Below are 26,309 nucleotides of genomic sequence, written 5' to 3'. Positions count from 1 at the left end.
ACAGTCAGAGACTTTTTCCCCGGGTGGAACACACCATTACAAGGGGACATAAATTTAAGATAAATGGTGGAAGATATAGAGGGGATGTCAGAGGTAGGTTCTTTACCCAGAGAGTAGTGGGGGCATGGAATGCACTGCCTGTGGTAGTAGTTGAGTCGGAAAAGTTAGGGACCTTCAAGCGGCTATTGGATAGGTACTTGGATTAGGGTAGAATAATGGAGTGTAGGTTAACTTCTTAAGGGCAGCACGGTAGCATTGTGGATAGCCCAATTGCTTCACAGCTCCAGGGTCCCAAGTTCGATTTCGACTTGGGTCACTGTCTGTGTGGAGTCTGCACATCCTCCCCGTGACTGCGTGGGTTTCCTCCGGGTACTCCGGTTTCCTCCCACAGTCCAAAGATGCGCAGGTTGGGTGGATTGGCCATGAAAAATTGTCCAAAATTCTATGATTAACCGAGGACAAAAGTTCGGCGCAACATCGTGGGCCGAAGGGCCTGTTCTGTGCTGTATTTCTCTATCTATCTATCTCCACACGGACAGTGACCCGGGATTGAACCCGGGTCCTCAGTGCCGTAGTCCCAGTGCTAACCACTGTGCTACCCATGTCATAAGGTTGCATGACACAGAGGTGGCACCTCGATTCTTGAGTGGTCGTAGTGCGCACAGGCATGACTGCATCTTGCCAATGATCCCTGCCAGTACTGTCTGCAACAGGACCATGCCCAGCATCACACATCAATCGAGACCAAAGATGTGCAGGTTAGGTGGATTGGCCAGGATAAATTGCCGTTAGTGTCCAAAATTGCCCTTAGTGTTGGGTGGGGTTATTCGGTTATGGGGATAGGGTGGCGGTGTTGACCTTGGGTCGGGTGCTCTTTCCAAGAGCCGGTGCAGACTTGATGGGCCGAATGGCCTCCTTCTTCACTGTAAATTCTATGATAATCTATGATATAAGTGCTGGCCAACCCCAGGCAGTGAGTAGGCCGTATGAGTGACCCTCCTTCATCTCAATGAGCCACAAGATTGAAATCAGGATTGTTCACTGACCGTGACCCCATGAATAAGATTAAATACATTTAATACACGGCAAATATTTCATAACGAGTTATAGAAAATGCTTCATCATTTATATATTAATAGAACTCTCATCAACTTCAAGTGGTGAAAACAATAGAAATATTTCCACTTTGGACACAGAGATTACATAGACTACATAGAACATACAGTGCAGAAGGAGGCCATTCGGCCCATCGAGTCTGCACCGACCCACTTAAACCCTCACTTCCATCCTATCCCCATAACCCAATAACCCCTTCTAAACGTTTTGGACACTAAGGGCAATTTAGCATGGCCAAACCACCTAACCCGCACACCTTTGGACTGTGGGAGGAAACCGGAGCACCCGGAGGAAACCCACGCAGACATGGGGCGAAAATGCAGACTCCACACAGTGACCCAGCAGGGAATTGAACCTGGGACCCTGGCGCTGTGAAGCCACAATGCTATCCACTGTGCTACCGTGCTGCCCAGAGGGAGTGCACGGCTCTCACACTCAATGTTGTGAGCAATCAGCACACACCTCACTTCACTTGTCCTCGCTTTACGTGAGAATCACTTGAGTCACACCGGCAGGAAACAAACTACCCGGATGTAAATCAGCGGAATGTGGCGACCCTGCGCGGGGGGGGGGGGGGGGGGGGGGGGGGGGGGTAACGGTCAATAAAATGTCTCGTGGGCCCCACTCAGAACCCAGATGGGCCACATGTGGCCCACCATAGGTCTGTACCAATGCGAATTTGATACGGTAATGAATATTCTACTGAATTCGAACACCTTATGCAGACGGAGCAGGTGAAACCCTCACCAGTGCAGACACGATGGGCCGAGTGGCCTCTTTCTGTGCCGCACACTTTAGATGATTCTATGTCCTTTAGGGAAGGAAATCTGCCGTCCTTGCCTCATCTGCTCGACACGCAACTCCAGACCCACAGAAATGCGGTTGGCTCTCAACTCATCACTGCTTGGTCAAGGGCAATTAGGGTTGGGCATCAAATGTTGCCCTTGCTGGTGACACTGGCAGAACATTTTTTTGTAAAATTCCGGTTTTGCGTTTCCACTGTGCAAGGAACTGGCAAAAATCAAACTGGGGTTTGAAAGAGGAGAGAGCAAATTGGCCAGACCTATCGCCCAAAGTTAACGAACGTATCAACCCTGATACTTACAGGCTGGAGTTGGAGACCAGACAGCTCTTTCACTTCAGATGTCATACCTGAAACATAACGCCGAGGTTAGAGTAATGAACCTATATCACCGCAATCTCGCTGTGGGCGACACAGCACACGACGGACTCGATACCTCGATTAAGGATCCCACCTGCCTTTTAACCACCGCCTTTGCTCGGGTCTCTGTCGCTCTTTCCTGCACCTGGAGTTCATATTGCCTCACCCGTCAAAATGGAACACGCCACACTCCTCTGCGCTCAATTTGACCTGCCAGCCGTCTGCCCGTTTCACCAATCAAACAGATGGCCCTCGTGGGGTGGGTGGGAGGCAAGTCAATGGCAAGGGGAAAATGGATCAATGGAAGGAATAAAACAAAATACAAATGGGATGAAGGCGGAGGAGAGAGTTGGCAGTCGGAAGGTGTTGAACTCGATAAGACCGGAAGGCTGTAGCGTGCCTAATCGGACGAGGAGGTGCTGCACCTCTAGTTTGCGCTGGGCTTCACTGGAACATTGCAGCAGGCCGCCGGCTGGCATGTGGGCAGGCTTTCACACTGCAGCATCACTGGAGAAGCGGCGAATCAGAGGCTTTGCCAGCTGCGCCGACAAGCAGGCGTCCACTTTTCCGGCCCAGAATTACCAGGCTTGCTCTCACGCAGTGCTCGGGTGGCAGCACGAGCGGCAGGGTCAGCAGTAGCGGGGAAAGGGCACGCAAGTTCAACTTCCTCATCCTGGATGCTGCTAACTCTGCCAAGAGTCCATCCCGACACTCCTTGTGCTGTTCTTGAACTTGTGCCATTTGAATATGCGAGAATGGATGGTATTTTAAAAAAATACTTTTGGAGCATATTGTGTGTGTGTGTGTGTGTGTGTGTGTGTGTGTATAAATGATTTAACTAAGCGAGGGAGACGTTAATGGAGTCAGCTTGCCTCACAAATTGAGAGTTGAAAAGAAATAGAGGTGCTAAATGCACCAAATGAAACTACAGTAATTCAGTACAATTTCAACGGGTGTAAGGAACTTTTACAACTTGTAAAGCTTTCTTTTTGTCAATAAATTTACCCAATTACTTTTTTCCAATTAACGGGCAATTTAGCGTGGCCAATCCACCTACCCTGCACATCTTTGGGTTGTGGGGGTGAGACCCACGCATTCACGGGGAGAATGGGCAAACTCCACACGGACAGTGACCCAGAGCCGGGATCGAACCTGGGACCTCGGCGCCGTGAGGCAGCAGGGCTAACCCACTGCACCACCATGCTGCCCTTGTAAAGCTTTCTTCAGCAAAGAAGGGAAGGTTGTCACATTTAATGTGACCCAAAAGCCATAGAAAACATGATTTTTAAAAAATATTTTGCAAACGTTGAGTTCAAAGTACTGACGAAAATGGAATTGAAGATGAAAGGAAATAAAGGTATTTTAGAGTTACTGTGGTGAACTGAGGGGTTGGCTGTGTGAGGAAGACTTCTTGGAAACAGCTCTGGGCTCGGAGAAGGTAGTTTGAATCATCCATCCAGTCAAGCCAGAACAAGGCTGGGTTGCAAGAAACAGCCTTTTTATTGGATTTCCACAGCAGAGTGGAAGCAAGTTTGAGAGGCCACGTGGTAAATAAAGCAAGAGAAGATTAGCCGTGGGCAACATTTGCTGTATTGTGATATTTAAACACCTGCAAGGGAAGGTTGCTTTGAGGGTATTTGCTTGAGGGTCTGGCTAAGTAGGGAGTCTTTTGGGTGGGAAAGCTTTGTACGACTATTTTTCACTGTGTAACTTTAATCTTGTGTGCTCTAGTTTCTTCTCTTCTTGCGCATACACGACAAAAGGCATGGACAAGGGCTTCAGCAGAAGAAGAGCTCAGACGGGTGTGTTACAGAGGCTGGACATAGGCAATCTTGGCAGTGGAGTGCGCCTGCAGTTGGAAGCTCATCTCGGGGTCAAACCAGACAAGAAAGTTGAGAATTAAGAGTTTGATTCAGTCTCACAACAGTGTTAGACAATACAGTAATCACCCCCCCCCATCCACCCCCGAAACCCCCCCCCCCCCCGTCATCCCCAACGCCTGCCCACGTTAGCCAACTCTCCTCTCCCCCTTACCAACTCTCCAGGGACGAACAAATGGAATGGATCCAAGACGTCCACTCGAGGAGAGCTGCTCCGGAAAGGACTTGGGAGCTCTTACCCCAGCTGTAATGTTGTGGTTGTTCTCATACGCTGAAACACAACTAGAGAGGGGGCAACAATGAAATTCCTGCTGCTCCAGAGGCTACGGCTTTTAGCTTCAACACAACATTCAAATTCCAGTCGAAACAAACATGGTGAATTTTTGCAGGAAGGGGGAAGTTACTGTTGGCAATTGGGACACACACACTGCCTGAATTTAGCATTCCCCTTCCGGGCTAGGTACAGCACGGGGTTGATACACAGTCAAAGAGGAAGATATCAATGGACTGGCCAGGTGGGAGGAACAGGGGCAAATCGGGAGAAATGTGAGGTCATGTATTTGGGGAATGTTAACAAGGAACTGGGAATCCACAATAAATGAAAGGATAGTGAGAAGTGTAGAGGAACGGAGGTATCTTGGAGTGTATGTCCACAGATCCCTGGGTAGGAAAATGGTTAATGGATCTGTCTCCACACACAGGTTACTCATGATTCTGGACAGGTGGATAAGGTGGTTACGAAGGTAGACCAGATACTGTTCCACCCACCTGACCAGTCCTTTGATATCTGCCTGCAGTCTGCAGCTTTCCTCCTCATTACCAACCACACGGATAATTATTGTATCATCTGTAAACCTCTTAACCATATCCTCTACATTCAAGACCAAATTGACAGACTGTAAAGTTCTTGTCGGATGGCCTGATTGATACAAGAACACTTGTAGCTAAAGTTATAAACAATTTATTAACATTAAATTTGGGTCAAATATATACAAAACAACAGATGAATAATAGTATGATCACGCACAAGTAACCTCTCTCTCAGCTCCCTAAGTCAGTCTGAGGTCAGCTGACTCTAACATTCACTGATATACTAATGAGACTCCGAGTGGTCAGGCGGTGAATTACAACACAACCATGATATCACTACAGAGACCACAAAAAGCCAGGGATCTCATACTGAGCCCCGTGGAATCCTTATTGGAAACTGCCGTCCAGTCACACAAACACCCATCCACCTTTCCCCTTCTGGATCCAATTTTCCACTTTCCCTTGGATCTCATGGGTTTTTAATTTTTTAACCAGTCTGCCTTGGGGATTATTATCAAAAGCCTCACTGAAGGCAGCTCGGTGGTGCAGTGGTTAGCACTGCTGCCTCACGGTGCCGAGGTCCCGGGTTCGATCCCGGCTCTGGGTCACTGGCCGTGTGGAGTTTGCACATTCTCCCCGTGTCTGCGTGGGTTTCACCCCAACAACCCAAAGATGTGCAGGGTACGCGGATTGAACAAAGAACAAAGAAAAGTACAGCACAGGAACAGGCCCTTCGGCCCTCCAAGCCTGCGCCGACCATGCTGCCCGTCTAAACTACAATCTTCTACACTTCCCTGGGTCCGTATCCCTCTATTCCCATACTATTCATGTATTTGTCAAGATGCCCCTTAAACGTCACTATCGTCCCTGCTTCCACCACCTCCTCCGGCAGCGTGTTCCAGGCACCCACTACCCTCTGTGTGAAAAACTTGCCTCGTACATCTCCTCTAAACCTTGCCCCTCGCACCTTAAACCTATGCCCCCTAATAATTGGCACCGGCTGTTTAGCACAGGGCTGAATCGCTGGCTTTGGAAGCAGAGCTCATTCGGCTAAATCGCTGGCTTTTAAAGCAGGCCAGCAGCACGGTTCGATTCCCTTACCCGCCTCCCCGGACAGGCGCCGGAATGTGGCGACTAGGGGCTTTTCACAGTAACTTCATTGAAGCCTACTCGTGACAATAAAGCGATTTTCATTCATTTTCATGTGCGGCTGGGATGAGTGTGTGTGGGGAGTATAATGTGTATGTGCGGCTGGGATGAGTGTGTGTGGGGAGTGTAATGTGTGTGTGTGGCTGGGATGAGTGTGTGTGGGGAGTGTAATGTGTGTGTGAGGCTGGGATGAGTGTGTGTGGGGAGTGTAATGTGTGTGTGCGGCTGGGATGAGTGTGTGTGGGGAGTGTAATGTGTATGTGAGGCTGGGGTGAGTGTGTGTGGGGAGTGTAATGTGTGTGTGGGGCTGGGATGAGTGTGTGTGGGGAGTGTAATGCGTGTGTGAGGCTGGGATGAGTGTGTGTGAGGAGTGTAATGTGTGTGTGGGGCTGGGATGAGTGTGTGTGGGGAGTATAATGTGTATGTGCGGCTGGGATGAGTGTGTGTGGGGAGTGTAATGTGTGTGTGGGGCTGGGATGAGTGTGTGTGGGGAGTGTAATGTGTGTGTGGGGCTGGGATGAGTGTGTGTGGGGAGTGTAATGTGTGTGTGAGGCTGGGATGAGTGTGTGTGGGGAGTGTAATGTGTATGTGGGGCTGGGATGAGTGTGTGTGGGGAGTGTAATGTGTGTGCGGCTGGGATGAGTGTGTGTGGGGAGTGTAATGTGTGTGTGGGGCTGGGATGAGTGTGTGTGGGGAGTGTAATGTGTGTGTGAGGCTGGGATGAGTGTGTGTGGGGACTGTAATGTGTGTGTGCGGCTGGGATGAGTGTGTGTGGGGAGTGTAATGTGTGTGTGCGGCTGGGATGAGTGTGTGTGGGGAGTGTAATGTGTGTGTGAGGCTGGGATGAGTGTGTGTGGGGAGTGTAATGTGTATGCGGCTGGGATGAGTGTGTGTGGGGAGTGTAATGTGTGTGTGGGGCTGGGATGAGTGTGTGTGGGGAGTGTAATGTGTATGCGGCTGGGATGAGTGTGTGTGGGGAGTGTAATGTGTGTGTGGGGCTGGGATGAGTGTGTGTGGGGAGTGTAATGCGTGTGTGGGGCTGGGATGAGTGTGTGTGGGAGTGTAATGTGTGTGCGGCTGGGATGAGTGTGTGGGATGACTGGACTAGGGGCTGGTTTAGCTCACTGGACTAAATCGCTGGCTTTTAAAGCAGGCCAGCAGCACGGTTCAATTCCCGTACCAGCCTCCCTGAACAGGCGCCGGAATGTGGCGACTAGGGGCTTTTCACAGTAACTTCATTGAAGCCTACTCGTGACAATAATCAATTTTCATTTCATTTCAGTTCAGACCAAGGCAGGCCAGCAGCACGGTTCAATTCCCGTACCCGCCTACCCGAACAGGCGCCGGAATGTGGCGACTAGGGGCTTTTCACAGTAACTTCATTGAAGCCTACTTGTGACAATAAGCGATTTTCAGTTCATTTCAATTGACGCCTCTACCCTGGGGAAAAAGCCTCTGACTATCCACTCTGTCTATGCCCCTCATAATTTTGTCGACCTCTTATCAGGTCGCCTCTCAACCTCTGTCGCTGGACACGCTAAATTGCCCCTTAATTGGAAAAAGTGAATTGGGTACTCTAAATTTATAGGGAAAAAAAAGCCTTGCTGAAATCCATGTAGATTAAATCTCTCGGCAGAGACGATTGGAAAGCGATGGTCAGAGCTTCCGCACACAAGCATGCAATGCTTCCCTTGCATACCTCAGCAGCCCAGGATACGGTTAGTCCAGGACTGGCGACTCAACCACGCGGAGTTGTTTGGTCAGTGTGAGTTTAGGTTTACAGCAACCAGGCCCACTTATTACTTATTTCACGATCTGCCGGATAATTGGGAAATTTCTCTGTAAACGCTCTGTGGTTGCTGAACGCTGGGTTTAAAATGCGGAGTGCCAGAACAGGGACAGACACAGCAGCAGGTCAGTCACACACTTGCCGTCACAGATAATCCTGAAGGATAGTTACCTGGCCTTGAGGCAGTTTTTGTTCAGATTGGTGTAGCCGTAGATGAAAGTTCCAGGTGATTCATCTTCATCTGCAAATCAGCAGCAAAGTAAGGAGCAAAGAGGTTAGCAAGAAAATCCAAACTGTAGTTTTTTTTTTTTAAGAACAGTACAGCACAGAACAGGCCCTTCGGCCCTCGATGTTGTGCCGAGCAATGATCACCCTACTCAAACCCACGTATCCACCCTATACCCATAACCCAACAACCCCCATTAACATTATTTTTTAGGACACTATGGGCAATTTAGCATGGCCAATCCACCTAACCCGCACATCTTTGGACTGTGGGAGGAAACCGGAGCACCCGGAGGAAACCCACGCACACACGGGGAGGACGTGCAGACTCCGCACAGTTAATTGCGTGAAGATGCAAACTTCCTGCTCCTGTACCCTTCACCCAAAGGGTTGTGATTCTATGGAATTCCTTGCCCAGTGAAGCAGTTGAGGCTCCTTCATTACATGTTTTTAAGGTAAAGATAGATAGTTTTTTGAAGAATAAAGTGATTAAGGGTTATGGTGTTCGGGCCGGAAAGTGGAGCTGAGTCCACAAAAGATCAGCCATGATCTAATTGAATGGCGGAGCAGGCTCGAGGGGCCAGATGGCCTACTCCTGCTCCTAGTTCTTATGTTCTTATGTACCTTCTTGTACGGTAGCTTATCACCACAGCACACAGGCCAGGACAAAATGACTCATTTAAACGAGTAAAACAGAAACTTACTGATCTATGGGCACCCGATACGGAGAGCAGCGGGGGGGGGGGGACGACCTCTTCATGAACCTGCTCCTGGGCCAGGCCAAACTTGCCATAAACAGGTCCAGGCAGTGGGTAACCGAGGCGGTCATCCGCCTCGATTGTCTGCCCCTCGACTGCAGCTATATCCACAGCCGGGTCTCCCTGGAGAGGGAGCACGCGGGGTCCACCAACACCGTCGAGGCCTTCGAGCCCCAATGGGTAAACCACAAACCTAGAACAATGCTCTGGAGTTCCAAGTTCAAATCCCAGTGCGGTAGATGGTTCAATTTGAATGTGAATTCTGAAAGAAACCTCCTGTGGCAGGCAAGGTTCACCTTATTATTTTGCGGTTCCCCCTGTGGCCTAGTGGTCACAGAACTGGTAAACCACAAAACGTGGAGCGATTCTCTGGGGTTCCAGGTTCAAATCCTACCACAGTTGATGGTCAAATGTGAATTCCATCAAATATTTATACTCACAACAGTTAAAAGTAGTGCCCGCTATTGTTAAAGATCAAAAGAATAGACACAATTAGCTGTTTGCTAACCTGGTTTTGGACAGGATTGAATGGCAGCATCAGCAAGGGGAGCTCAGCATTCGAGATAACTCTGGCCACCAACAGTAGGTTTAACCTACTGGAGATTTTCAGTGAACAACAGTTCCTGTCCACGATGTGTGGAATTTTTTCCCATTTTCCGCCCCCCCCTCTCAATTTGGCTGCGCCCAATCAAGTTTGGATGCCTCAACTGTACAATTGTCAGATGTAACTCCCCCACTGCCTTTCTCCTTCCCATCGCAATCCTCCTCTCTCCTACTCTTACTCCCCTCCTCTTGCCTGACTCCTCAATCGCCCTCCTCCCTCCCAGCCCTCTTGCTGCTACCCCTCCTTCCCTCCCCCCTCACTATCCCGCCCCACGACTCTGCTACCACCCTCCTCCTCCACCGCCTCTCTTGTTCCTCCACTCCTCTTCCTTCCATGTCTGCTCTTCTCCCCGCCCTCATTTCCTCCTCCTCTCTTCCGTAAACCCACACTCTCCCTTGGCTTTACTCCCATAATCCCCCCTTTCCCCCTCGTCAGAGGGTAGCTGGTTTAGATGCGGGGCGCAGCGTCAATGGGCACAAAGGGACAGTCAATGGGCGCATTTAACCAACACAGTGGCACAGACAAGAGGTTTACAGGAGGGGTTGCTGAGGCCTTCAACCAGTTCGAGTTCGGGGAGGGAGGTGCACGAGATATTCCATGTTGGGGGGGGGGGGAAGAGACATTCGAAGGAAATTAACACAGCAGCAAATAAACCAGATACTGACCTTTCTCCCAGTCTTCCTCAAGTGGGGGACACTGCCAAGTACTTTGAGGAATGTCACAGGGTTTTCGTTGAGCACCACTCACTGCGGAGTAAGGCAGACAATTTACTGGCAAGTACAATGCCAAAACTGTGGAGGTTATCGTCACACAATTGTCAAGAGCTGCTCTACCTTCACATTACTTAGGGCTGCTGTATCACGGGGGTGGGGCCGGAATGAATATTAGGCTGCTAGAAGTTAGCTGGCCTCACACAGGATGGCGATAAACAGCCTCAATCTCCTCAATCAGCCAGGGTTCCCTGTTCCCAATCACTACTGGAAATGGTGAACTCCGGCTTCCTTTCATGGATTGCATCCTGCAACCTGGGTGAAACATTGGGAGGTCGGCTTTGCCCATTGCACCGACTACCAGGGAGAGGCAACAATGCAGGAGCCATCATTTGGGACAATGTCCTGGTCCACACATACCTGGCAGTCTGCTTCATTATACCCAATAACTTGGCAGTCAAACGTTTCAGGCCAATGATTCCATCAGAACCCAATATAAGTGAACTGGTCCAGGGCTTGCCAAACTGTGACCCCCAGCGGGGTCGGGAGACAAGATTTTGGGCTCGTGACCTTGGGGACACCCATGGCCCTGGTGTGGAGCTCCAAGTCTGAATGCTAACAAGCTGGTGAGGTCCAGTTAAGTCTTTGCGTTTTGTTTGCTATTGGTGGATGCGGCCTACTGGAGTTCTCTGTAAGGTCTGACTTCTGCTGCCAAAAAAAGCCCGTATGTTGCTTGTCCTGTCCCCCACCGTCCAACACCGCTCAACAGCTCTTGTACCCCCCACCCCCCCAGAAAACAACTCTGGAGTCACACAATGCCTGAGTATTAAAATCAGCATTTAAGGTCGTCGAGCTTTCTTTCCGGGCAGCTCGGGATCGTCCATGTTACACTGCCGTGTGACAAGGTGCTGAGAACACAGGCCTCAGCTGATCCTGTGTGGTAGCCTGACGTTCGTTTCTACCCGTGCCACAAGCCAGCCAAAGGTGGCAGCTGTGCTAGGTTGTCCATCGAGAGACGGATCCTCAGGTCATTGTGGAACAGAGCGGAGCAGAACCTGCTGAGCACTTCCAGCAGGGTGAGCAGAGATGTCACACTCTGTCCCATAGCCAAGGTTTTCTTCACACCTTATGTGGTGCCCTGGGGCATTTTTATTCCTTTAAAAGGTGCAGAATACTGATTTCAGTTGCTGATGAGACGTTTGGTTGTAGAGGCCATAGTGACTGTATATACACAAGGGGTTAAGGTAAATACACTACAACTAAGTAACCACTAGAGGGAGCACCAGAGATGTATATACACAGACAAACAGGAAGTCAGCTCTCTTCACAGGAACGGCAGCTGGTGAGCAGGATACAGACAGGCAGCTCAGATGTAACATAGTATAAGTGCTGGAGAGAGAACAAACTGATACAAATAAAGCATCTACTTCAACTGTAAGACTACGAACTTTATCCAGAGGCAACATTGCAGGCAGAGCTGTGAGGAGGTAGTGGTCATTCCACTCACACGACTGGAGCAGGAATGAGATAAATGTATGAAGGGCAGTCAAAGCGGAGGTCTGAACTGATTCATGGTCACAAGGCGGTTCCACACGATGCAGACACATCCTCTGGTGACCCGAGGGAAAAACATGCTCCTCTGATCAAGCAAAAGTGGTTAGCACTGCTGCCTCACAGAGGGAGCAGCCAACACACGCACCCCCGCCCCAGAGAGAGAATGGGCCAACACACACCCCCCCCCCAAAAAGTGAGCAGGCCAACACATGCTGTGCCCCCCCCCCCCCCGCCCCCCGAGGAAAACATGCTTTCTTACCAAAATCCTCCTCAATAAGCTTCTTGTCAGCACAGATTGTGATGTGGTGCTTCATTTCAGCTTTTGGAATCCGGTGTCTTGCATTAAAAGGACAGGACTCTAAATTCCGAGCTTTATCCGGAAAGTTCTGACGGCAAAGGCAAAGCAGGAAAAACATTTTCAATTCGGCATCATCGCCAGACGTTCTTGAGAACCTTGTTTCCAGATACAGTTCCCGCCCTCGTTTCTTGGTGGGTCACTACTGTCACAAAATCGACAAATTCAAATCGTAAAACTATTTGTAATGAAAATCTCAAATGTCAAGTCAAAGCTCATTTGCATGATTCAAATGACACAATGTTCTGTCACAAGAATCTCAGCCTCCATTTTTCACAAATTGCCAAATTAAGCTCTAAATTAATAAAAATGCATAAAAATTAGGAGAAGGCCACTCAGCCCTTCGAGCCTGCTACCCCGTTCAATAAGATTGTGTCTGATCTGATTGTAACGTCAACCCTGCATTCCTGCTGACCCCCTGATAACCTTTCACCCCCAGATTTGTTGATCCAGAATCTGTCCACCTCGGCCTTAAAATAGTCAAAGATTCTGCTTCCACGGCCTGTTGAGGACGAGAGTTGCAGTGACTGACCCCCTCTGAGAGAAAACATTTCTCCTCATCTCCGTTTGAAATGACAGCCCCTTATTTTAAACAGTGACCCCGAGTTCTAGATTCTCCCACAAGAGGAAACATCCTCTCCACGTCCACCCTGTCAATACCCCTCAGGGTGTTAAAGGTTCCAATCAAGTCGCCCCTTACTCTTCAAAACTCCAGTGGATACAAACCCAACCTCCCATTCCAAGCATTGGCCTGATAAATCGCCTTTGAACAGCTTCTAATGCATTTCCATCCTTCCTTAAATAATATTACGATCCCTGACCAGGCCCAACAGTTGCTAGGATACCAGGCAGAAACCCCAATGTTTAATTAAATTTGTAAGACTGTGAGGAAGGACACTTTGCTCCAGGAGCAACCACGCACAAATAAGGTCATGGTACATTAAAACAAACGTTATTCACACAGTATTAAACTTACTTCAACATCATACAAGAAATAGCTTTAAAATACCAGTTAAACAATGCTTAACAAAATAAAACACTAACTCCTAACTGCTATCCTTTTATCTCTAATCAAGCAAAAACTCATCTGAGGTCAAAATCCACTTTCAAATACAGTTGGCAACCACAGGAATACCTGCTGTAGAGAATGTCTTGGAGAAACTTGAGAGTGAGAGAGAGAGATCCTTCAGGAAACAGCCTGTAGATTATTGCCTGTATCAAACTACTGTTTAATTTCCCAGCATTTGGCAAAAAGCTCCTGTTCTGTTCACAGCAAGATCCAAAACTGAAACTCAACACCTGACTGCTTCAGCCCCTAGCTCCTCCCATTAACTACATCATCTCTATCCCACTAACTGGGTTGTGGCCATTTTACTAAGACGAACCACAATGTCTCTAATTATCTACTCCCCGGGGAATCTTCTTTTGATAAACAAAATTCCATTAGCCCTATTCCGGTAAACAATACGCATGTTTGGAATAGATAGATAGATAGAGAAATACAGCACAGAACAGGCTCTTCGGCCCACGATGTTGTGCCGAACTTTTGTCCTAGGTTAATCATAGATCGTAGAATTTTGGACACTAAGGGCAATTTAGCATGGCCAATCCACCTAACCTGCACATCTTTGGACTGTGGGAGGAAACCGGAGTACCCGGAGGAAACACACGGGGAGGATGTGCAGATTCCACACAGACAGTGACCCAAGCCGGAATGGAACCTGGGACCCTGGAGCAATTGTGCTATCCACAATGCTGCCCTTAAGAACAAATTAATCTACACTCCACTAGTCTACCATAATCCATGTACCTATCCAATAGCTGCTTGAAGGTCCCTAACATTTCCGACTCAACTACTACCACAGGCAGTGCATTCCATGCCCCCACTACTCTCTGGGTAAAGAATCTACCTCTGACATCCCCCTATATCTTCCACCTTTTACCGTAAATTTATGTCCCCTTGTAATGGTGTGTTCCACCCGGGGAAAAAGTCTCTGACTGTCTACTCTATCTATTCCCCTGATCATCTTATAAACCTCTATCAAGTCGCCCCTCATCCTTCTCCGTTTTAATGAGAAAAGGACCAGCACCCTCAACCTTTCCTCGTATGACCTACTCTCCATTCCAGGCAACATACTGGTAAATCTCCTTTGCACCTTTTCCAAAGCTTCCACATCCTTCCTAAAATGAGGTGACCAGAACTGCACACACTACTCCAAATCTGGCCTTACCAAGGTTTTGTACAGCTGCATCATCACCTCACGGCTCTTAAATTCAATCCCTCTGCTAATGAACGCTAGCACACCATAGGCCTTCTTCACAACTCTATCCACTTGAGTGGCAACTTTCAAAGATCTATGAACATAGACCCCAAGATCTCTCTGCTCCTCTACATTGCCAAGAACCCTACTGTTAACCCTGTATTCCACATTCATATTTGTCCTTCCAAAATGGACAACCTCACACTTGTCAGGGTTAAACTCCATCTGCCACTTCTCAGCCCAGCTCTGCATCCTATCAATGTCTCTTTGAAGCCGACAACATCCCTCCTCACTATCCACAACTCCACTAATCTTCGTATCATCAGCAAATTTACTGACCCACCCTTAAACACTCTCATCCAAGTCATTAATGAAAATCACAACAGCAGAGGACCCAGAACTGATCCCTGCGGTACGCCACTGGTAACTGGGCTCCAGGCTGAATATTTGCCATCCACCACCACTCTCTGACTTCTATCGGTTAGCCAGTTTGTTATCCAACTGGCCAAATTTCCCACTATCCCATGCCTCCTTACTTTCTGCATAAGCCTACCATGGGGAACCTTATCAAATGCCTTACTAAAATCCATGTACACTACATCCACTGCTTTACCTTCATCCACATGCTTGGTCACCTCCTCAAAGAAGTCAATAAGACTTGTAAGGCAAGACCTACCCCTCACAAATCCGTGCTGACTATCCCTAATCAAGCAGTGTGTTTTCAGATGCTCAGAAATCCTATCCCTCAGTACCCTTTCCATTACTTTGCCAACCACCGAAGTAAGACTAACTGGCCTGTAATTCCCAGGGTTATCCCTATTCCCTTTTTTGAACAGGGGCACAACATTCGCCACTCTCCAATCCCCTGGTACCACCCCTGTTGACAGCGAGGACGAAAAGATCATTGCCAACGGCTCTGCAATTTCATTTCTTGCTTCCCATAGAATCCTTGGATATATCCCGTCAGGCCCGGGAGACTTGTCTATCCTCAAGTTTTTCAAAATGCCCAACACATCTTCCTTCCTAACAAGTATCTCCTCGAGCTTACCAGTCTGTTTCACACTGTCCTCTCCAACAATATGGCCCCTCCCATTTGTAAATACGGAAGAAAAGTACTCGTTCAAGACCTCTCCTATCTCTTCAGACTCAATACACAATCTCCCGCTACTGTCCTTGATCGGACCCACCCTCGCTCTAGTCATTCTCATATTTCTCACATATGTGTAAACGGCCTTGGGGTTTTCCTTGATCCTACCCGCCAAAGATTTTTCATGCCCTCTCTTAGCTCTCCTAATCCCTTTCTTCAGTTCCCTCCTGGCTATCTTGTATCCCTCCAGCGCCCTGTCTGAACCTTGTTTCCTCAGCCTTACATAAGTCTCCTTTTTCCTCTTAACAAGACATTCAACCTCTCTTGTCAACCATGGTTCCCTCACTCGACCATCTCTTCCCTGCCTGACAGGGACATACATATCAAAGACACGCAGTACCTGTTCCTTGAACAAGTTCCACATTTCACTTGTGTCCTTCCCTGACAGCCTATGTTCCCAACTTATGCACTTCAATTCTTGTCTGACAGCATTGTATTTACCCTTCCCCTAATTGTAAACATTGCCCTGTTGCTCACACCTATCCCTCTCCATTACTAAAGTGAAAGTCACAGAATTGTGGTCACTACCTCCAAAATGCTCCCCCACTAACAAATCTATCACGTGCCCTGGTTCATTACCAAATCCAATATGGCCTCCCCTCTGGTCGGACAATCTACATACTGTGTTAGAAAAGCTTCCTGGACACACTGCACAAACACTACCCCATCCAAACTATTTGATCTAAAGAGTTTCCACTCAATATTGGGAAGTTGAAGTCACCCATGACTACTACCCTGTGACTTCTGCACCTTTCCAAAATCTGTTCCTCCAGATCTCTGTTGCTATTGGGGGGCCTATAGAAAACTCCCAACAAGGTGACTGCTCCTTTCCTATTTCTTTCTTCAACCCATACTACCTCAGTAGGCAGATCCCCCTCGAACTGCCTTTCTGCAGCTGCTGTACTATCTCTAATTAACAATGCCACACCCCCCCCCCCCCCACACCTCTTTTACCATCCTCCCTAATCTTTTTGAAACATCTATAACCAGGGACCTCCAACAACCATTTCTGCCCCTCTTCTATCCAAGTTTCCGTGATGGCCACCACATCATAGTCCCAAGTACCGATCCATGCCTTAAGTTCGCCCACCTTATTCCCGATGCTTCTTGCGTTGAAGTATACACACTTCAACCCATCTCCTTGCCTGCAAGTACTCTCCTTTGTCAGTGTTACCTTCCCCACTGCATCACTACGTGCTTTGGCGTCCTGAATATCGGCTTCCTTAGTTGCTGGACTACAAATCCGGTTCCCATTCCCCTGCCAAATACAAAGAGTACTAGAAACCCTCCCGAAGACTACTAGAAACCCTCCCTCCCAGGATATTGGTGCCCCTCTGATTCGGATGCAACCCATCCTGCTTGTGCAGGTCCCACCTTCCCCAGAATGCACTCCAATTATCCAAATACCTGAAGCCCTCCCTCCTACACCATTCCTGCAGCCACGTGTTCAACTGCACTCTCTCCCTATTCCTAGCCTCGCTATCACGTGGCACCGGCAACAAACCAGAGATGGCAACTCTGTCTGTCCTGGCCTTTAACTTCCAGCCTAACTCCCTAAACGTGTTTATTACCTCCACACCCCTTTTCCTACCTACGTCGTTGGTACCAATGTGCACCACGACTTCTGGCTGCTCACCCTCCCCCTTCAGGATCCTGAAGACACGATCCGAGACATCCCTGGCCCTGGTACCCGGGAGGCAACATACCTTTCGGGAGTCTCGCTCGCGACCACAGAATCTCCTATCTATTCCCCTAACCATTGAATCTCCTATTACTATTGCTTTTCTATGCTCCCCCCTTCCCTTCTGATCCCCAGAGCCAGACTCAGTGCCAGAGACCTGGCCGCTGGGGCCTTCCCCCGGTAGGTCATCCCCCCCAACAGCATCCAAAACGGTATACTTGTTTTGAAGGGTAATGGCCACGAAGGATCCCTGCACTGCCTGCCTGTTTGTTTTCTTTCCCCTGACTGTAACCCAGCTACTTTTGTCCTGTACCTTGGGTGTGGCTACCTCCCTGTAACTCTTCTCGATAACCCCCTCTGCCTCCTGGATGATCCGAAGTTCATCCAGCTCCAGCTCCAGTTCCCTAACATGGTCTCTGAGGAGCTGGAGTTGGGTGCACGTCCCGCAGGTATAGTCAGCGGGGACACCAGTGGTATCCCTCACCACCCACATCCTACAGGAGGAGCATGCAACTGCCCTAGCCTCCATCCCCTCTTACTTTACAGAATTAGCTGCCCCTTGGACCAACTGGACCTCCGCCCTCCGACTCTGCTTCCAGTCAGCTGCACTCTCTGCAAACTCCTGGTTCCCTTCTCGCTCTTTGCGGAAATGAAATGTAAGGAGTACCTTGCTCCCCCCTCACCTAACTCCCTCAGTCACCAAACTCTCACTGTAGCACTCAAAGGCACCAAGTTCAGCACAGTGCAAACAAAGTCTGCACTGTAGCTGGATCCTTTTCATACTGAACGATGATCTTGATTTTACGATGCTTAATTACACCTCTGTAGCCAAAGTGTCCGTCTTCCTTTTAAACCAGGATTTTTAAGAAGATTACTGCAGCAGATACATATAACATAATATATACATGGAATTCATCTCACTAAGGAGACCAATACTGTTCACAATACTCCAAATGTGGCCACATTAGTGCCCTGTACAACTGAAACATAACCTCCCCTATTGTTTGCATACATTTTACAGTAACATAATTAGGTTTAACCAAGGTTTTTACTTCAAGCTTCCAGTTCAGGAGCCTGGGCTTCTGCCCAGAGTAGAAATTCTGTTAAAAGGCAGATCCTGCGGGCTGCAAGTGTAATTTTTCAGGCGCATTCAGAGCAATTGAGCAGTTGAATTCTAAAATCCGACACAAGTACTGCCACAAAATCTACTCGGCTGTTATACAAAATGATTTGAAGAAATAGCGGGTTGCAAAGTTCAAAGGTCGGGTGAAGACCAAGGAGGGGGGATTTTCTGGGGCCCGCCAGGCTGCAGGCTGTCAGGAGGGGAAAACAGGGTGACGTGCTCACTACCCCCCTGCCTGCTATGGCATTTCACTGGTGGTGGGGGAAGGTGGAGGACGGTATCGTTCTGGTGGCATGATGGTGATGTCGCTGGACGAGCTATCCAGAGGCCCCAGGCTAATTCTCTAGGGACAGGGGTTCAAATCCCACCGCGGCAGCTGGTGGAACTTAAATTAGTAACATCTGGAATATAACGTTAGTTGGTGACCGTGGCAACTACCATTGATTGTTGTAAAAACTCATCTGGTTGATTAATTAGGGAAGGAAATCTTCCATCCTTATCTGGACTGGCCTCCATGTGACTTGACACAAATTTGGTTGACTTTTAACTGCCCATCTGAAATGGCCGAGCAAGGGTAATTAGGGATGGGCAACAAATGCTGGCCCAGCCAGTGACGTCCACATTCCAGAAAAGAATATTTTTTTAAAGTGGCACATTAAGGGCATCTTCCTACCATTGGCAGTTTACCAGGGTAGGTGAGCCTTCCTCCTGGCTGTTCTTGCAGGCCCGGAGGGAGGGGGGATGCTCCAAATAGGGCATTCTATGGTCCAACTAGAGGACCCCAGCCGTAATAACCACCCCTGTGTCAACGCCCTCCTCCCTCACAAAACAACTGCCCCCACAACATCCCCCTCCCCCCCTTACAACAACCTGGTTGTCGACGGTCCTAGACTCCACTCACTTGGCAGCAAGTGCAGCGTCCATCGCTGCGTCCTGCCGGCTGGGTGCAATCCCAGCAATGGCCAGAGCTCCTGGGGGCGCTCCTGAACACAGCGGGCTATCAGCTCTCCGATTGGCTGGTAGCTCTTGGCGACGGGCTTAACAAGGATCAGAGGCCCCTACGGCAGCTCATTAGCTGAAATATTGGCGGAAATTCCAGCTGCCCCTGGCTTTCTGGCCCATCACCAAGGCCATTGCTGCCCTGATAAAATCCCGGTCAATATGTGCATTTGTGAGTGCCATTAAATGGTGGGCTGTATGGATTGCACAGCTCTTGTGGCCTTTGTAGGTTTGAGTTCACAGAATCACACAGTGCAGAAGAGGCCCATCAGCCCATCAAGTTTACGCATGAAAAACACCTGACCTGTCTACCTAATCCCATATGCCAGCTCTTGGCCCATAGCCTTGAATGTTATCCAGGTACTTTTTAAAGGATGTGAGGCAACCCACCTCTACCATCCTCCCAGGCAGTGTGTTTCAGACTGTCACCACCCTCAAATTCCCCATAAATCTCCTACCCCTCATCTTGAACTTGTGCCCCTTTGTGACAGCTTCTCCTTATCCACCCTGTCCATGACCCACATAATCTACTCCAGCGAAAACAACCCAAGTCTATCCAACCTTCATAACTGAAATGTTCCATCCCAGGCAACATCCTGGTGAATCGCCTCTGCACCCCCTCCAGTACAATCACATCCTTCCTATAATGTGGTGACCAGAATTACACACAGTACTCCAGCTGTGACCTCACCAAAGTTCTATACAACTCCAACATGACCTCCCTGCTTTTATAATCTCTGCCTCGATTGATAAAGGCAAGTGTCCCATGTGCCTTTTTCCCCAGCCTATTAACCTGCAATCAGAGATCTCTGGACAAACACGCCAAGGTCCCTTTGTTCCTCAGAACTTCCCAGTGTCAGGCCATTCATTGAATATTTCCTTCTCACATTACTCCTTCCAAAGTGTATCACCTCACACGTTTCAGGGTTAAACTCCATCAGCCCATTTGACCATCCCGTCTGATAATCAACTGTTTTCTGATCGGTAAAAAAGGCTATTTTAATGTAAATATTAAGACCCAGTTTTAATACCCATTTTAAAACAAGGATTTCAGTACTCATAACCTCAGACCATGACAAAACACATAACTGCAACAGAAGCACTAAAGCCTGACACATGCAAAAGACTAATTGCAGATTAAAAAAACATTTCTGCTGAAAAATGAACAAGCTATTGTTCTGATGAGCAGATTTTCAAAGTCAGTTTGACATTAAGAAATGAGCTGTACCAGTAATCTAGATCAAGGTCGAAGTAAGCACCACAGCAACATGAAGGCACCATTGTTCATAATGCGGATAAAAGCAAAGTCAGGAGAAAACCAGTATAAACCAGTCTTGATAATAGCACAGAATCGCATTCCATAACATACACAAATATTCAAACATGAAATATTCAGAATTTATGTTGCACATTAAGGATTGACAGCTAACCATTGAATCAAATGTATTTGATTCTAACCCAAACCAATTAGGACGACATAGAGGTGTATACGGATGGCTTTAGACTGATAAAATTCTCCTTAAACATGATGGTCCGTACGGCCATCTTTAGAACATAGAACAGTACAGCACAGAACAGGCCCTTCGGCCCTCAATGTTGTGCTGAGCCATGATCACCCTACTCAAACCCACATATCCACCCTATACCCGTAACCCAACAAACCCCCCCCTTAACCTTACTTTTATTAGGACACTACGGGCAATTTAGCATGGCCAATCCACCTAACCCGCACATCTTTGGACTGTGGGAGGAAACCGGAGCACCCGGAGGAAACCCACGCACACAGGGGGACGACGTGCAGACTCCACACAGACAGTGACCCAGCCGGGAATCGAACCTGGGACCCTGGAGCTGTGAAGCATTTATGCTAACCACCATGCTACCCTGCTGCCCCGATCGTTCTATACTTTGATCTAACTCTACGCGCCATCTTTATTTTCATATTTTCACTTTTCCACTCTAACTCTTGAAGCAAATGCAAGCTGTTTTGCCGTAAGCAAGAAACCATTTCTGTATTATTTTGAAAGTTAAATTGTTTATAAGTTACTTCCCTTTAAGCACTGCTGTGGGTTTCCTCCGGGTGTTCCGGTTTCCTCCCACTGTCCAAAGATGAGCGAGTTAGGTGGATTGGCCATGCTAAATTGTCACAAAGTGGGGCTACTGGATTACAGGGATTGTGGTGGTGGGGGGGGGGGGGGGGCTGGATAGGGTACTCTTTCAGAGGGGCCGTGCCGACTCAATGGGCTGAATGGTCTCCTTCTCGACTGTTGAGATTCTATGATTCTATCCCCTAATGACCCTTTACCATGCCCTTCTCTCCCTTCTTTACCACCTATCCCTCATCCTTGTTACTGAAGGATACAGCGCCTCTGCCACACTGAATCAAACTTCCTGCTGCTGAGGACTTCCACTGTTCCCAGGCATACAGGTAGAAGTGCAAGCTGCAGCTGATCAGAGTTGGATCCAGTGGGATATGCATTGCTCTCGTCCCCAATGTCCCTATTAACCTCCGATCAAGGATCAAAAGTTTCATTCATACTTGCAAGTCCAACTCTGGCTGCTCAGGTTATTCTGCTTGGCACAGCAGTGGTCTCAAAGCTGCTGTTGTTTTATTGCAGCCAAGTTCCACTCTAACGAAGGAAGCAATCTGCTCGGTGAACAAGGGCACTTCAATACAAGTAGGAGAGGTGCCGGCTACCAATATAATTGTGAAAATTAGTGGTCTCCTTAACATCAATTGACACAGCAAACATGTCCTAATTGGGCATGAGAGAAATGGCTCTCATACAGTTTAATTAAATAAACTGTTAAATAAGTTAAGAGCCCATGGTGTTAAGGGTAAGATCCTGGCATGGATAGAGGATTGGCTGACTGGCAGAAGGCAGAGAGTGGGGATAAAGGGGTCTTTTTCAGGATGGCAGCCGGTGACTAGTGGTGTACCTCAGGGGTCTGTGCTGGGACCACAACTTTTCACAATATACATTAATGATCTGGAAGAAGGAACTGAAGGCACTGTTGCTGAGTTTGCAGACGATACAAATATCTATCCGATTACGCATCTGTGAAGCACTTTGGGGCAATTTATATTTCGATGGCACTTCTAGGAAAGTACATTGCTACTTTACGTGAGGGACAATTCCAGGATTACAGCCATAAATCTGCGGTCTTACCTTCCTGCATTTCACCAGATGGTACGGAAATCGGCAAGCTCGGATATGATGGTTCCTGTCATAGGGGCACTGCAGAAGATCATCAGGATCAAGGAAACTCATTCTGAAAATGGCAAAGCACAATTACTGGGGTGGAAACCAGGAAAAAGGGACTGCGTCCTCATGCCGGGATGCAAGCAGCCTCCAGTCATCAGCCCAGTCAGAATTCCTTAAAGGCAATATTTTCTGATTAATAGCATTCCTCTGTCGTACGTTCAAAAAAATAGTTAGTTCATCAAATAGTCACCCAGCACAGGATGTGGCCATTCAGCCCATGTCGTGCTGGCCCCCAATGGAGCAGTTTGCCTCGTGCCAATCTCCCACCTTTTCCCTGCAGCCCTGTCACTTCTTTTCCCGGTCAGATGATGATCCAATTCCCTTTGGAAAGCCTCGATTGACTCGGGACTTCACCACACTGTCAGGCCGCACATCCCAGATCCTACCCACTCGCTGTGTGAAAATGTTTCTCCTCATGTTGTCATCGCTTCTTTCACCAACCACCAGTGCTAGCCACTGTGCTACCGTGCAGCCCCACGTGCTGGTTCTAGATCCTTCCATCAATGGGTGGCACGGTAGCACAGTGGTTAGCACTATTGCTTCACGGCTCCAGTGTCCCAGGTTCGATTCCGGCTTGGGTCACTGTCTGTGCGGAGTCTGCACGTTCTCCCCGTGTCTATGTGGGTTTCCTCCGGGTGCTCCGGTTTCCTCCCACAGTCCCGAAAGACGTGCTGTTAGGTGAATTGTACATTCTGAATTCTCCCTCTGTGACCTGAACAGGCGCCGGAATGTGGCGACTAGGGGATTTTCACAGTAACTTCATTTACAGTGTTAATGTAAGCCTACTTGTGACAATAATAAAGATTATTATTATTAACAGTGTCGCCCCCATCGGCTCTGTCCAAACGCGCTCGATCAAACCCCCCCTTCTCCAAGGAGAACAGTCCCAGCTTTTCCAATCTATCTCCGTAACGGAAGTTCCTCAATCCTGGAATCATTCTCGTGAATCTTTTCTTCACTCTCTCTCACAGTTTCCCAACCTTCCCGGAACTGGACACAACATTTCAGATGAAGCTGAACTAATGTTTTGTGTTTAACAGAACCTCCTTGCTCTTCTACTCGATCTCCGTTTATGAAGCCCAGGATCCTATCTGATATTATACTGGAGGATATTTTATTAACCACTCTCTCAACCTGTCCTGCCACCTGGAATCATTCCAACACCTTTACACCCAGCTCTCTCTGCTCCTGTGTCCCCTTGAGAATTAGACCCTTTCTTTTATATCATCCCTCCACATTCTTCCAACCAAAATCAATCCCTTCACAATTCGCTGCGTTAAATTACATCACTTGTCTGCCCATTCCACCAACAATGGCCGTTTGAATTTCTACACGATCCTCCTCACTGTTCATAATACTTCCAAATTTCTACCGGTAGTAACTTGACCACAAGAAAAAGGTAGCCAAACGCGGTGTAAAGTTAAATCTTCTTTACTCTGAGGTAATAGTGTGGCTTCAGACACAGCAGCAACTAAACACAACTCTACACAAGCTACTTGTGGCTCAAAACCATCACACACACACACACGTGCACTTTTGTTAAAGACAGCCATACATGTAGTCCAACAGGAAGATGCTTGTTAAAACCCTATTAAAAACACTCTAACACTCCTCCCCCATAAATCCCATCGTAACGCACACGGCGCAACTAATGAGAGTGATCTACACAGAATCATTGGTGGCTCAGTAAACTCTGGCGCGTTTTGGTTCAGTTGAGCTGGACTTGAGGGCACAGAAGTAGGCTAGTTGTTAGTCAGAGGAAGTCCTTCAACCTTTCCCGGGGTAGAGTCCACTGGATGATCCTGAGAACAGGAGTCACTTCCTGTCGCATTCCCACAAAACAGCAGCATTTCCATCTGCTGTGTGATCTGGAAACGTGGCTGTCCGAGAGGCGTGGTGTAGACGAATGTGACCTTGGTGTCTGCGGATGACCCTTCCATTATTCAGCATCGCCACTAACGATACTGGCTCAGAATAACTCCAGGCAGCCATCGTTGGTGACTGCCGAAATTCCTGACGTAGACACTTTGGTGATATGCATCACTGTAGATACACAAGGGGTTAATGTAAATACACGTAGACTAGCTGGACACTAGAGGGAGCACCAGAGACATGACACACTGACACTCAACCAAAAGGTCAGTAAGATAGGCAATGGGCATTCACGACACACACAGAGGTGACACTACCACAGGGCGGCATTACACAAACCCATATATAAAGGACACAGCACACATGATCTTCCTCTTTCCAGTGAAGACACTCAGTGAGTACAGACACAGGGTTGATTCAACATCACACCCACCACGTGGATTGTAGCAGACTGGCTCGTCAGTCTGAGTAGCTCTAGAAGGATTAACAGTAGTGGTGAATCCGAGTAGGGGAATTGTAAATAGTTTAATAAACGTGTTGAAGTTATCTCCACGTCTGAACCTTCCTTTGTCAGAGTGAACATCAAGGAAGCAGCTTATGCTTCGCCCAGAGCATAACAAGACACAGTCACCCAGATTGAAATACTTGGCAGTCTCCTGCTTCTCCCGTATCCTTCCCACTCTCACTTTGACACCTGGGTGCAGCACATCCTGGTGAGACATTGGCTTCCGACAAGGTGCCACTAGGAGACTGTTAAATAAGTTAAGAGCCCATGGTGTTCAGGATAAGATCCTGGCATGGATAGAGGATTGGCTGACTGGCAGAAGGCAGAGAGTGGGGATAAAGGGGTCTTTTTCAATATGGCAGCCGGTGACTAGTGGTGTACCTCAGGGGTCTGTGCTGGAACCACAACTTTTCACAATATACATTAATGATCTGGTAGAAGGTACTGAAGGCACTGTTGCTGAGTTTGCAGACGATACAAAGATCTGTAGAGGGGCGGGTTGTATTGAGGAAGCAAGGGGGCTGCAGAAGGACTTGGACAAGCTAGGAGAGTGGGCAATGAAGTGGGAGATGGTAAACAATGTGGAAAAGTGTGAGGTTATGCACTTTGGAAGGAGAAATGGAGGCATAGACTATTTTCTAAATGGGGAAATGCTAAGGAAATCAGAAGTACAAAGGGATTTGGGAGTCCTTGTTCACAATTCTCTTAATGTTAACGTGCAGGTTCAATCAGCAGTTAGGAAGGCAAATGCAATGAATGTTAGCATTCATAGAACATAGAACATTACAGCGCAGTACGGGCCCTTCGGCCCTCGATGTTGCACTGACCCGTGAAACCATCTGAAGCCTATCTGACCTGCACTATTCCATTTTCATCCATATGTCTATCCAGTGACCACTTAAATGCCCTTAAATTTGGCGAGTCTACTACTGTTGCAGGCAGGGCGTTCCACACCCCTACTACTGTCTGAGTAAAGAAACTGCCTCTGACATCTGTCCTATATCTACCACCCCTCAATTTAAAGCTATGTCCCCTCGTGTTGGTCATCACCATCCGAGGAAAGAGACTCTCACTGTTCACCCTATCTAACCCTCTGACTATCTTATATGTCTCTATTAAGTCACCTCTCAGCCTTCTCCTCTCTAATGAAAACAACCTCAAGTCCCTGAGCCTTTCCTCGTAAGACCCTCCATACCAGGCAACATCCTAGTAAATCTCCTCTGAACCCTTTCCAAAGCTTCCACATCCTTCCAGCAGAGGGCAGCAGAGCGGAGCTACTGATTGGCTGTTCTGGGGAGATTTGCATACATGCAGTGCGGTCAGCCTAATTTGAAGGTGTACCT

At 48.2% G+C, this 26,309-nt stretch overlaps 1 protein-coding gene across 1 annotated transcript in view; it reads right to left on the bottom strand.

Annotated features, from left to right (window-relative positions):
* The window catches only part of LOC119958085 (gametocyte-specific factor 1-like), an 80,878-nt gene extending 55,963 nt beyond the window's left edge, over positions 1 to 24,915 (bottom strand). The window contains exons 1-7 of the mRNA XM_038786314.1: positions 24,895 to 24,915; positions 22,494 to 22,596; positions 12,017 to 12,143; positions 10,159 to 10,239; positions 8,078 to 8,147; positions 4,313 to 4,440; positions 2,222 to 2,268 (exon numbers count right to left, since the gene is read on the bottom strand). Of these exons, the coding sequence (XP_038642242.1) occupies positions 2,222 to 2,268; positions 4,313 to 4,440; positions 8,078 to 8,147; positions 10,159 to 10,239; positions 12,017 to 12,143; positions 22,494 to 22,595 (555 nt within the window). The 5' untranslated portion in view covers position 22,596; positions 24,895 to 24,915. The remainder of the gene's footprint in view (positions 1 to 2,221; positions 2,269 to 4,312; positions 4,441 to 8,077; positions 8,148 to 10,158; positions 10,240 to 12,016; positions 12,144 to 22,493; positions 22,597 to 24,894) is intronic.
* Between the last annotated feature and the right edge of the window lie 1,394 nt (positions 24,916 to 26,309).

This window comes from Scyliorhinus canicula, chromosome 28, assembly GCF_902713615.1.
Source record: "Scyliorhinus canicula chromosome 28, sScyCan1.1, whole genome shotgun sequence".
Taxonomy (NCBI): Eukaryota; Metazoa; Chordata; class Chondrichthyes; order Carcharhiniformes; family Scyliorhinidae; genus Scyliorhinus; species Scyliorhinus canicula.
This window is presented reverse-complemented; position numbering and strand designations above follow the sequence as displayed.